The sequence below is a fragment of the Papilio machaon genome, chromosome 12 (genome assembly GCF_912999745.1).
Source record: "Papilio machaon chromosome 12, ilPapMach1.1, whole genome shotgun sequence".
Classification (NCBI taxonomy): Eukaryota; Metazoa; Arthropoda; class Insecta; order Lepidoptera; family Papilionidae; genus Papilio; species Papilio machaon.
In genome coordinates, this window is record NC_059997.1 from 7,180,384 (window position 1) to 7,193,773 (window position 13,390).

The 13,390-nt window shown below is 32.6% G+C and overlaps 1 protein-coding gene and 1 non-coding gene across 2 annotated transcripts; one reads left to right on the plus strand and one right to left on the minus strand.

The window, feature by feature from the left end:
- Positions 1-556: 556 nt before the first annotated feature.
- LOC106710455 lies at positions 557-9,846 on the plus strand. The gene is made up of 5 exons (XM_014502514.2): positions 557-794; positions 3,627-3,772; positions 8,203-8,296; positions 8,404-8,558; positions 9,298-9,846. The coding sequence occupies exons 1-5, from the start codon at positions 642-644 to the stop codon at positions 9,587-9,589; spliced, it is 840 nt and encodes a 279-aa protein (XP_014358000.1). The 5' UTR covers positions 557-641; the 3' UTR covers positions 9,590-9,846.
- Positions 9,847-10,640: 794 nt separating this feature from the next.
- Positions 10,641-10,754, minus strand: Trnal-caa. Its single transcript has 2 exons — positions 10,717-10,754; positions 10,641-10,685 (listed from the first exon to the last, which is right to left on the minus strand). It is a non-coding gene; the product is annotated as a tRNA-Leu (tRNA).
- Between the last annotated feature and the right edge of the window lie 2,636 nt (positions 10,755-13,390).

Below are 13,390 nucleotides of genomic sequence, written 5' to 3' on the forward strand. Positions count from 1 at the left end.
GATCACGATCAAGGATGATTCGAGTGAAAATCACAAATTACTTTGACGGATTCTGGGTCAGTAATGACTGACCATTGTAGGGGATAATTTTATTTGCAATGATACTTTGAAATGAAAAATACGACGCCTTCTTTACCGTAAACAGTTCAACAGTCTTTCGTATATTACAGTAAATAAAATATAAATTTCTAGACGAACTTTTTAACAATTTAATTACGATGTTAAACCAAAGTAAAAAGACTATTTTCAACTAGAGTTCAGATGTGTGATTTTACATAACAAAACATTCTTAAAATTTGAATAACCTATAAACTCTTCTTTACTATATCCATCTAATATAATCTAATTTTAGTGACTATTTATAACAATCAATAGTCAATTAGTTATTTTGCTCCACCTTCTTCAACAGAGATCACAGTATTGTACAATATTATCAACTGTAATTTGTGTACGCCGCTATCTGACCACATTACGACAAGGTAATTCGAAAAGGTTAAACGTTCTTAAATTCTTTGTTACAGATTTTATGCTGATACAAACAATATAATAAAGAAAATATGAAAACAAATAATATTATAATATAAAAAAATGCGACGCTAATATGAAAATATTCGTGAATATGGTTCAGTGATAAATCCAAGATGGCGCATAAAGTGAAGAGCAATCATTACGTGGCTACGCACAGGTCCGGAATGGACTCGCCCTCATCTGGCGGATACCTGCACAGGGGTTCGTCGAGGGATGAAAACGACAGCCATCGGGCACCCTCCGAGAGGACATTATCTGAATATACGGTAAGATTTTTTTTAATAAATAGTTCTTAAAATTTTCAGAAGTACCATTAAGTTATACATTTAATTTTTACATAATATACGAGTATCACTGGACGATAAGATTGATCTATTTTACTAGTTATTTTAACTCCAAGAAAGTATAAAAAACTTGAGAGGTGTCAAGGGACACCCGGATGGAACGAAGTTCCTTTCAATTAGTTAGTGAAGGAACCAATGTTTATTCTATGCATAAAAAAAACAAGTCTTCACAAGAATGAATTTTCGTTATATATTGTCACGTCGTTGCCATGGTGATATAGCAAAAAGTATCGTAACAACTTTTCGTAAGATTTTTTTCCATCTAGCCCCCTTTCACAACGCGCGATAAGGTACTTCGTTCCAAAATTAATTTCCAATTTCTATTCCGTTACTTAGCAATTTTTCCAACTAAATCCGTTCACAAAAGAAACATTATCACTATTTCTATATTTACAATGTAATTTTGTTACAATCTATTCCTATTTGTTGTACAAATAAAGTGAAACTTTTTATCCAAAACATCAAACGCCCAAGTAATTATATGTAAATAATACAGAGTACAATCTGAACAATACACCGCATTGTGCGTGTTAACAAGATTGGATATGCTCTGATTTGTAGCAACGTACGAATACTGACATGCGATGTTAAAAGTAGACATCTCATGCTAGTACGAAAATTATTCAAAACCGTCAGATGCTACAGTTTCCCATTAGAGTTATGGCATATTAACAAGAAAAGCGAGTCTTTTCAAACATAGTCAATTTAAATTTCAAAATTTTGTGATATTTTTTTAATTAAAAAATTGTTTTTGGAACGAAGTGCCTTATCGCGCGTTATGAAAGGGGGCTAGACGGAAAAAATTCTTACGAAAAGTTGTCACGACACTTTTTTAAGTATGTTAACGACGAATGAGCGCTACTTCACCATGGCAACGACGTGACAATATATAACGAAAATTCATAGAAATAAAATGTACTTCTTGTGAAGACTTAAGTTTTTGATTCATAGAATAAACATTGGTTCCTTCACTAATTAATCGAAAGGAACTTCGTTCCATCTGGGTGTCCCTTGACACCTCTCAAGTTTTTTTTGGATCAGATTGTGGTTCTTAGGTTTTACCTAAAGAATTTAAATCATGCTTGCAAAAGAAGAAAATATCGTATACTGAGAAACACCTCTGTATTTTTATGATTTTTTTTTAGAAATCTTAATATCGTATTACTTAACTAGATGACCTACCGTCAGGTCTCTGCTTCATCTATGTAATGTTTGCAAATCCGCTAACGCTTATGTCTTGTATCCGCTGTATATCGACGCCGGTGCTATCGACAAGGTTGACTTGTGACATTACAGTGCGCTCTGCAATTGTTCTTTTGTATAACATGATATTGTTAATTATAACAATGGAATGATTTATTGTTTTAGTGCATTTTAATATTAAAATAGACTAATCTAGACTTTGTAAGTTCATTCATTTGTTAATTCATAAGACTTAAGATGATATACTAATATCTTTAACCTTGTTATTTATACATTCTCTATTAAGCATGAATGGAATAGTAATCTTACTAATATTATAAATGTGAATGTTTGGATGGATGGATATTTGTTTGTTTGAAGGTATCTCCAGGACGGCTCAAAGGATCTTGATGAAATTTGGCATTGATGTAGATCATAGTCTGGAAGAACACGTAGGCTATATTATGTTTTTTAATTTAATTACGCGCGGACGGAGTCGCGGGCTACAGTTAGTGTAATATAAAAATAGCTATGGATTCTTTTTGTATTATTACACATTTTGTTTTCCTTTGTACATACCTTATTATTTCATACTTCATAATGTAGTGAACCTTTTAAATAATAATCTAATACAAGCAAGATCATTTCGACATAAATCAATATGCAAAATGTACGCAATAGGTTTTATTTCTGACACACCAACATGAGTTTGTAAGCTCATAGTTCATTTGTAGAAAATATAACATTCCATTTGATATTGATTGACGCCTGACTTTTATTACGGAGTTAACTGACAAGCTTATAGCGGATATCAATTTATATTATCTGTTACAGAGAAATTGTACTATTTAAATTCAAGAGCTAAATTATCTAGGGATAAATTAAAACATGTACATGGAGTTGTGTATGTATGTAGTTGGATAAAAACTCTTTCTTGTTTTTTTTCCTACAATTCTTAGGTGTCATCTTTTAGTTATATGCACTTTATGAAAAAAACGAAATATAGTATTTGGTAACCAGTTCGATGACGCTATTTTACCGCTGTCTCCTATATTTTGTTAGCAAAAATGTATGTTCTAAATACGATTAGTAATAACATTTATTTTATTCCATTCAAAAAATAATTTTAATATTAGTAACACGCTTTCTCTTGTAATATGCACCCTCGTACATTTCTCATATCAATCCTAAACAGATAAATCGAGTCTAATCTAATTATACGAGTACTATATTCGCATCGAATCATCATTTGGCAATCGAATCTTTTCTGTTTATTCGATTACAGTAATCAATTACGTGGTATTGAATTTCTCCTTTTTTTACTGATGCTTCACTTGTATTCGTATTTAGCCTTCTATTAGTTTAGTTGTGTAATACTTGCAGTTATATTCTTATATAAACGTATCTTTGATCGGAATTCTATTTAACATATCAACAATCATTATTTTTATTTGTTTGAAAATGAACCTTTATTGATCCTAATATCATAGATAGACAAAAATATATAGTATTAATTATTGTGTAATGATTCAATAAAATAATTGTCGTGAAAACTTTTTATTTATCTTCCAGACGATAGACGAGCGGACACGATCTCCCTCTGGCGGTGGTTCGGGAGAACATCGCAATGGCAGACGACACCAGACGGGCGGGTCTCCTCGTGCAGACTCCGATGTATATGTCACCAGCGCCGCCTATCGCCCGCCTTCTGAAATTAGGTAAAAGCAAAGCGAAATAAGTGCTCATTTCAACAAGAAAACGGATTAATTTTCTAATGCAATAGAAACTTAATTTATGTTTTAATTTATGTTTAAACGTCATAGTATCGGCAACCAAAACCTGTGATCCAAGAACATAATATGAACTGCTTTGTAAACAATGCAATCTTCGGCAAGGCATCTGCTGTTCCTTTAGTATTACGGATGTCCATTGACGATGGCGTTGATCACCTCGATGTTACAGCCACTCGATTGCCCCTCACTTATTAAAAAATAATTATAACAGATTTTATCTTCATCTTGTAATAGGTACTGAACGTCTGATCTGAAACATAGATCAATACGAGAAAATCCAAGACTTGTAGATGTTCTCCCGATTGAAATTCGCAAACATCGATTAAATATCTTAAAATAAACGTATCCGTCTACATCTGGCGTTTTCAATCGTCTAATTATTTCTTACATTATAACATTTCATTTATTCATTGCCATTCTCTAATATTTATTACATCCGACAGAACAGTATCGTAAAATAATTCGCGGAAGTCGTCAAATGTTTTTAATGTATACAAAAAAGAATATACACATAGATATGTTTTTTTAAAAGAAAAGCTACGTTTGAAATGTACTAAAGTTCTAACTGTCTATTATAAATTTATTTTTAGGCAGATATATTATATGTTACTTGTGTATTTGCTAGCTTATGTTTGCAGCAATGGCCATTAGAAATTCATAAACATATTACAAACGAAATAAATAGAACTTAACTGTGTTTACTTACTCGATGAGGTAAATTTTCTTTTCCTTTATATTATCATCATCATCAGCTCACTATATCTCCCCACTGAGGGGGGCTCCGAGGCTGCCCCAAGTTAGGGGTGACTAGGCCAAAGTTAACCACGCTGGTCAAGTGCGGGTTGACTTCACACATATCATTGAATTTCTTCGCAGGTTGCATCACGATGTTTTCCTTCACCGTAAGAACGTCGGATAAATGTACATATGTAAATCGAAAATCGAAAAACACATTTGGGGTACATAGCGGGATTCAAACCCAGAGCGATTGCAAGTCAAGTGCTTAACCCCTGAGCCACCGACATTATATATTTAGACCAAATATAAATACGAGGAACTACGAAAATATCAACTCGATAAATTTTTTATCCAATACCAACTTTACAATTCAGTTAAAAACGGTACCTAAAGTGAAATGTTTCTTCAAATGTTTTCCTTTTTTTTTACAATACATAAGTTGAAATTATAGTACGTTTAGATGTTCACGGTATTTAGTACAGTCGATTCATAAAGTAGTTCATGGTACATTGTACGGTACGGTACAGTTAGCGACAATAATCATAAAACCGAATGTGACTCCGCACCGCGCCGCAAGATGTCGCGGCACGGTATGTGAATACTGTCAATGATTGTTCCCACGCACAACGAGAAATATTGTGAAAATGTCACACTTTCGAACTCACAAACTGGCACAGAACTTAGATATAATCAAATAGATACGTAAATATATTTACCACCTTATTACTTTCACATTTAGTACCTAAATTAAATTAATCTTATATATATAATTCTCGTGTCACAGTTTTCGTTCCCGTACTCCTCCGAAACGGCTTGACCGAATCTCATGAAATTTTGTGAGCATATTCAGTAGGTCTGAGAATCGACCAACATCTATTTTTCATACCCCTTTTAAGATTTTTTTAACTGCGCGCGGACGGAGTCGCTGGCGACAGCTAGTTATTTCATAATAATAATTCAAGATTCAAAAATAATAAATTATTTCCTTGCATTACATTACATTGCAATACGACATCTCACCACTATTGCTTTATTCTTACTAGTCATACTAATATTATAAATGCGAATGTTTAGATGGATGTTTGTTTGAAGGTATCTACGGAACGGCTCAACGGATCTTGATGAAATATAGTCTGGAAGAACACAGGCTACTTATCAAGTTTTTTTAATTCCGTGCGGAGAGAGTCGCAGGCGACAGCTAGTGATTACATATCTTGTACTTATACTCTTATAGTACTTAATAATAGTAAAATCAAGTCTAGAAATTTATCAGGTCCGCATTCCGAAGAGGTTCGCGATGTAGGTGAACCGGTACAACCCTACCCCATTGTTCCCGTCCGAGATGCACCCAGTATAGTATATGCATATGCATATAGACATCGCAATTATTTCAGAAATGTATTTACAGTACATATTAAAACAAATAATAAATAAATGAGTAATGTTTTTCTTGCCCTTAAAAATTAAAGAGCAATTTAAACAGCAATTGCTTTAAATAACATTAGAATAATGTAATGATGTTTAATTAATAAAAATATCTTATTGCAAGAAAGAAATATATTTATTCCATATTTTAAAGCAAAAACATTCTCTAAAGACTACGAATATACAAAAATATTGATTGTTAAACTTGCTTCTTGTAAATTCATATAATGTTTACTCAGAACATGTTAAAAATCGTCTTATAAACAGTCGATATTAAATGGAACATCACTATTATAATGTCAATACAAAGTTAATTCGTTATGTAATGACAAAAAGTAGTGAAGTGACACTCGATTATCGATTGTTCTACCTAATGATGTAATTAGTTGGCAGATTTTTATTTCACAAAAACATTTTTACGTAAAAACATTAATAAATGTAAAAGTTGATTACTTGAGACGCCATTTCTTTAATAAAAATACAGTATGTTTTACTTTCCGCGATGGATAGATAAAAAAAAATTGTTCTTATTCTTGGAATTTTTATGATGTAAAAAATTTAGGTTCTAGGTTCTTTTTATACTTTATCTTTTTATACAAACTTAAACTATAGAGACGTGTGTAAATCAGTTCTGAATCGATTCAAAAGTTCAGGTCATAGACTTGAATCGCTGAGCTGCGGTTCAACATCTAAATTTGCAGCTCACAGCTCATCACGATATCCTATACCTATAACTATGTGAGGTGACAAGTGGCGAGCTGCCTGGTAACTTGTAATTCGTATAAATAACTATGTAGGTACAAATTGAACTGAGCTGCGAGTCGGTTCACTGATCTGCGTCACATAAGTGAACCGTGAGCTGATCTGCAGATCATCAATTTTACTTGACTTACCCATACCTACAAATTCATTGTAAAATGTTACCAACTTATCTTTTAATAGTTCACATTAAAATTGATCTGAACTACCGAAATGAATTTCATGCAAGAACTTTCTATTCAAGCGTCCTTGCCACCGTGACCATATTGCGTTCTGTTCGTTTCCATCACCGAAACATTTTTATAAACACATATCGTTATCCCTTTCATTCACTTAGAAGAAAATGAGATAACAGTATGCCTTGCTATGGTTGTTGCAGTAGAAATCCAATATTAGATGGAATTTGTTTCCCGATATTCCCATGCGTTTTTATAACTCGGATTTCATAATGCACCTTTGTTGATGCCGGCTGGAGCGAGTAATCTTGAATTATTAAGTTAAAGATTGTCTGGGATCTTAAGAAAGATTATGTTCACATTTATATTTTTTAACTGTAATTATTGCCCATAGCAGATAGAAGGAGGAGCTCGTAGTTCATAGCGCCTATGCGCTAATGGTCAATAACAATTATGTTAATCGAATCTAGTGTTGAGTCAAATAACCTAACGTCTACGCTCTCAAAACTATATTCTAACAATAAAACTTCGAGGAATAACTGAAACATCTTAATGTTAATGTCAATAGTTGTAAATTGTTCAAGGTTTTTATTTAATCTTTCTAGCTTTTACCCGTGACTTCAACCGCGCTAAATAAAAAATTAATTAAAAAATATTACTAAGTAGCCTATATGTTCTTCCGGACTATGTTCTTCATCTGTGCCAAATTTCATCGAGCCCTCAGCACCGCTTCGAACCGATTCACATCTATCTAAATTTTTAGGTTAAGAACTCGGATTTACTATTATCACTCGAAATTGTCCTTTCGAATTTGTTTATCATACACATAGTAAGGGACCTAAATTGTTCATTGGATCAAAATTTTATTCACCCTTTCACTAAACTATACAACTTATTTAAAACGTCTGTCACATGACTAAGCGATACGTGCCTCGTTAGGGTTTGTTTTTTATTGGACAAAAACTCTTCACGTCTATAATGACAGGTCCTTTAAGAGACTTTCTTTTCTTTTCTTTTCATGATTGAGATGATCAACCTTTAAATAGACAACTAATTTAAGTGCTGTCCTGTTGACGAGGCTTTTGTATATTTTTATCAACAATAAAAACTTTGACGGTTGTTTTATATAGGAGTAAGTGCTGTGAGAATTTAATTCTTATACCAGTAGTAGTTTTAAACAACATTTTTTTAAACAAGTTAATTATAAACGATTATAATCTATGAATTAAAAATATTCTGTATTTCTGCTTTCTCCAGTCGTCAGTCGCGTGCGCCTCGCAGCGTGTACTCGTACAGAAGCGCTGTGGCGCCATCTGTAGCATCCACACATCGCTCCAAAGTCTCCAGAAAGGTAAATAAAATATTTATTTATGTACATAACTGTTTTTATTGGATACAATCTTATAGACAATCGCTGTTATCTTACTACAAGATGATGCTGATTATAAATACTTGTAGGCGGGCGTGAAAGTGGAGACGATGGCAGCACCGAACCCGTTCTGTCCGAACGTGAAGGGCATGTGCTGCCTGATGCTTCTCCTCAATCTGGGTCTCATACTCGTCACCCTCGGCTTCGTCATCGTGCTGCAGTTCTTCGAACCGCTCTTTGTATGGTAAGTACTATATAAGTAAATTAAGAACAACGCCATCTATTTACATTACAAGGGTTTGTTTTGTTTGCTATAATAAATCACAAAGGCAAACGATGCAAAAAAAAATTAAAATTACTTGAAATTTTTGTTGCTATTTTATTATTGTAATAATTTCTTTTTAATTACTATCGCAATAGTAATTCGTGGGAACCGATTATGAGGATGTGGACTGCGCTTAATAACCTTTAACTGAGTAAACCGGGCCATCTGAGTATAGTAAAAAGCTAAACGATTCCGAAAATTGAGCAATCGCATCAGAACTAGAACGAAACGCGACTTTATCCGTTCTTTATCCGGCGTCACCGCGGAGCGTGAACGATTGTTCTCGGCCGTACATTAAAAATCAATTTGAATTTACAAAAAAATACATCTCGGCGACTCTACAACGGTACACGCAATTTGGTTGACAATGTGACATTCATGAACCATCGTTGGTTTTTCACAACTCCCGCCATTACAATTTTTTGGCGGTAATCAATTTTTTATTCAGTTTCCCGCCCACTTGACCTATCGTTTATCTCGTTAAAGGCCAGAGAACATTGTTATGTTCCATTTAAATTTATTAATAATCTTAAACGCGTAAACTGTATTTTACAGACGAATGTTACGTTTATGATGTGCGCAGCGTTTCGTGCTAAATTGATAACTCATAAAAAATTAAAAGGGCGTTGTTGTAATTATTTTAAATTTTGTTTTTCAGGATTCTTGGCATAGTGTTCTTGATATTCGGGTTCATCACCCTCGTCGGCAGTCTCATATACTGCGTGGTGCTCTGCAGAGAAAACCCATACCCAAGGTACCCTGACGACTTCTACTGGACCCACCACTGGTCCAAGACGATTGGACCTTCAGAAATACACTACAGCGCAAGTGAAAAGCCCTACAGGCAGAACGGACACAGCGACAGATATAATAAATACAACGGCAAATATTCCGATAAAGAAAGTGCTAAAGGTTATTCTGACAGAGAAAGCAAGTTAAGTAGGTACTGAATGCTTAACTTAGGTTATAAATACTGAGGTACTGTGCCGCATTTAAATCGCAATGTCGTCACAAATACCATTTAAATATGAATGTAAGTGAAAGAAGTTTTTAGGTTAGAATTCTTCAATGCATTTTTATTGTTTGGGAAATCTTTTTTTATTGAATTGAACGCCATCTTTCTTTTTATATGAAACAAAAGGGAAACTATTTCAAATACGTAGTTGTTAAGAGAAATTCACTTGGTAACTGATTTAACAACGATTTAATTCAATTTAAAAGTACAATGTAAATATTTGAAAAAATAATAAAAAATACATAACGTATTGTTGTAAAATATTAATTGTGTGACATGATGGATATAGCTTTACTAATACTAATAATGTTTGTTGTATTTACAAAGTAAATAGAATGAAATAAATTCAGAATTTACTGCGATTCAATAGCAATTATTGTTTATTTATATAATATTGATATTGTGGTTGCGCAACATCAGAGAGTGGACAGGAATTTCGAGTGCCGCCCAACTGTTTCGCTTCGAAAGAGATAAACAAAAATTTGGAAAACTGACCGCCAACCTTCGCTAGTCGGAGAGGCACATCAAGAAGATGTAATTTTAATGCAAGTTATAAAATATACATACTATGTTTCCGAAAATATTTATTTTCTCCTTCAATAAGTATTGTAAATAATGTTTTATAAATTCTTTACAAATAATCTTAATCTAGTTACAAGGAACGATTGCCATATTAAATTTATTTTTCTTTATTTAATTTGCTAGTAATGTTTAAATATTGTAGACGACTTCGACGCATTAATATCGGGAATAACATATTTAAATAACTATGTAAAATAATCTAGAACTTAAATTGAAGATAATCAATATTTTAATAAATAATTTTGTGTATTTTTGGTATTTTATTTTTGATTAATTTATTATTACTACATTTTGGGTTTTAGCAGAAACAAAACACATTAAAACAATTCCCATCCCTAAGATTCTGTTTGCAAAATCATAGACACCTCTTTTTTTCTTTTGTGTGATATAATGAGCAAAAAGTATGTCAGAAGTGGGATTCGAACCCACGCCCTCAGAGAGGACCAGAACGCCCAAACACCCGCTAAGCGGGCAAGTTGCCTTGAGTCTGGCGCCTTAGACCGCTCGGCCATCCTGACGATATTACATGTAGCTGAATTACTCTATCAATTATTAAATATACTTACACTCTCAGAAAAGTATGTTAAATTTAATAAAAAATAAATAAATAATACTTTATACATATCAAGATCTCTCTTTCACTTGCTTTTTACGTTTATTCTGAGCTATATATGTACGCAGCCGCAGTTTCTCGTAGAAATAGCAAATTGTGATCCATGTATGCCTAAGGACGCAGTTTAAATAGCCGTTAGGGCGATTTACTCCCAAGTAGGTAAAAACTAAAAGCCAAAACTTTAAGGCTTTATAACCTTGTGTGCCAACCACGTGAGTGAGAAAAGGCCAGGGAGATGATGTAGGGTGATTTAAAGTGCGCCCTAACTGATTTACGTTTTTTACGCGCATTTTCCTTGTAAACTGAGTACGACGCTTGCTATCAACAGATCATTTTCAAATCGTGAGCTCTAATACAAAGACCGTATGTTATATAACGACCAAGTTACTGACTAGTGAAACTGCACCTTAATACTTATAGTTTGTCTTGCTTACTTTAATAATTATATTGCTAAACACAAAATACAAATAGAAAATGTAGTGAGATAATGAAAGGAAGGTAAATAAAATGCATTATAATATCAAAATTTATATTAATATCAATTTATATACAAAATTCTTAACACATTGAACAATGTAATGTCGTTTCTTGTCTAATACTAATTGACACAAGTTGGTATAATTTCCAACTGCTTATAAAAAAATCAATGCAACTTTATGCATATAGATTATTTTCAAATCTCTAAAATTGTACTAAAATTTAATTTAATTTTGTTGTGGCAAATTCTAATAATTTCATGCGAAATTTAACTGAACATATCTTAAAATTTTGAGCTTTATTATTGATATACATAAAAATTAGTCTTTGCCACACAATTAACTATAATGGAATAATAGAAAATAAATTAAAAAGATATAAAAATACTGTTAGGAGATAGAAATAAAAAAACAAAGATAGGAAGAATACAAAAATGGATAGAAATATTTACCTTTTTGATAAAACACTCGATAGAAATTTTATTTTTAAATTTTAATAAGATCGTTCAAAAATATAGTGACATTTAAAATCAAGGCGGTCAAAATTCACAAGTTTAAATATAACGTAAACACAAACATTATTGTTTCTGTCTATCCAGAGAAAACACAGACACATCATTGTCTTCTATCCAGAGAGAGTTAGAGAGACGACATGTATTCGTACAAGTATTTCAACAGTGAAAACGCACAGTTACTTTAATAACTTCTATAACAAAATTATATTATTTCATTTCCGTAAGAAATTCCATTCTTTTTGTTGTACAGAAAAACTTTGCTCTAATATTTACTTTGCGTAAAACTTTCAAAAGACAAAATTCAAATGCTAAAATGATGAAGGCCTTTACAATTAGATGACAGTTAACGTTACCATGGCAACCATCAATCTTTGCTTTTATTGGCTTGTAATTTATGTCACTTTCTCGCATAACTATTTCAATTTACTACCACCACATCAAATGGAAGTAATTCCGTCTACAGTCTGATGAGTGTGGTACCGGAGGCTTAATTTTAGACCTCTTTCCCTTTCCATTATTTTCTTATTAGGAAAAGATGAGAAGAAGAAGTGGATTGGGCGGAAGATGGGACGCATTGGAAAGAGAAATATTCTCTTTCTGTGCGTCCCCTTCTCCGTTGATTAAAGGTAGGCAGCGTATCTGCATTTGCGATGTCCATGGGCAACGATCGCCTCGCTATTTCAGCGAATTCAGGTGGCCGTTTGCTCGTTTTTGCACACAAATTTATATATTGTTAAGTGAAAAAAAAAATCATGGTTAAAATTTATCAATATCTAAAGAATTTTTAACCGACTTCAAAAATGAAGAGTTTCTGAATTTGTCTGTTATTTTTTTTATAAAACAATCATAACAAAAAAAAATTTGAAAATCTTGTTTTATATGAAAATGTAGACAGATTAAGACAGAAAAAAAAAGGAAAAATTATTTAGAGAAAACATTAAGAAAATTGATACGAAAACAGAGATCTTTTATAATGTAGAAGTCAATTAAAATATATATAAATATATGTTTTGATAGTTCTAGAGATTATTGCATATTGCAAACTCTTCAACTTATTTATATAATAATGTTGAAGAGTTTGTTTGTACGCAATTTCAGCAACTACAAGTATTAAAAAATACTTTATTTTGCATTAAAAACACAATTACAGTCAAAATCTGTTATAACGACATCGAAGGGACTACTCATATTGAGTCGTAAAAACCGATAGTTGTAACTACCGGTGACAGGTATTAATAGGAAAGATATGTAATAACATTCAGCCAGGACCTTTGATTTTGGCCAATTTAACCGGTATGTTGTTCTAAACGATGTCGCCATAAACGGTTTTGACTGTATTAATAAAGGTTATAAACTATGCAAAAATTACTTTTTTATATATACTACAAAGTAACAAACGAGCAAGCGGCTAAATGAATTCGCCGAAATGGCGAAGCGACATCTGTCCATATACATTCGCAATTGCAGATGCATTCCCTACCCTCAATCTACGAAGGAGGAGACGCACAAAAAGAGAATATTTAACCTTCCTATGCATCTCCTCCATCAAA

Bases quoted from the DNA above. Each gene is read 5' to 3' on its own strand.
- LOC106710455 (XM_014502514.2), top strand. From the start codon at position 642: ATGGCGCATAAAGTGAAGAGCAATCATTACGTGGCTACGCACAGGTCC. The intron at 795-3,626 runs GTAAGATTTTTT...TTTATCTTCCAG, and splicing joins GGACATTATCTGAATATACG to ACGATAGACGAGCGGACACG. The intron at 3,773-8,202 runs GTAAAAGCAAAG...TGCTTTCTCCAG, and splicing joins CGCCCGCCTTCTGAAATTAG to TCGTCAGTCGCGTGCGCCTC.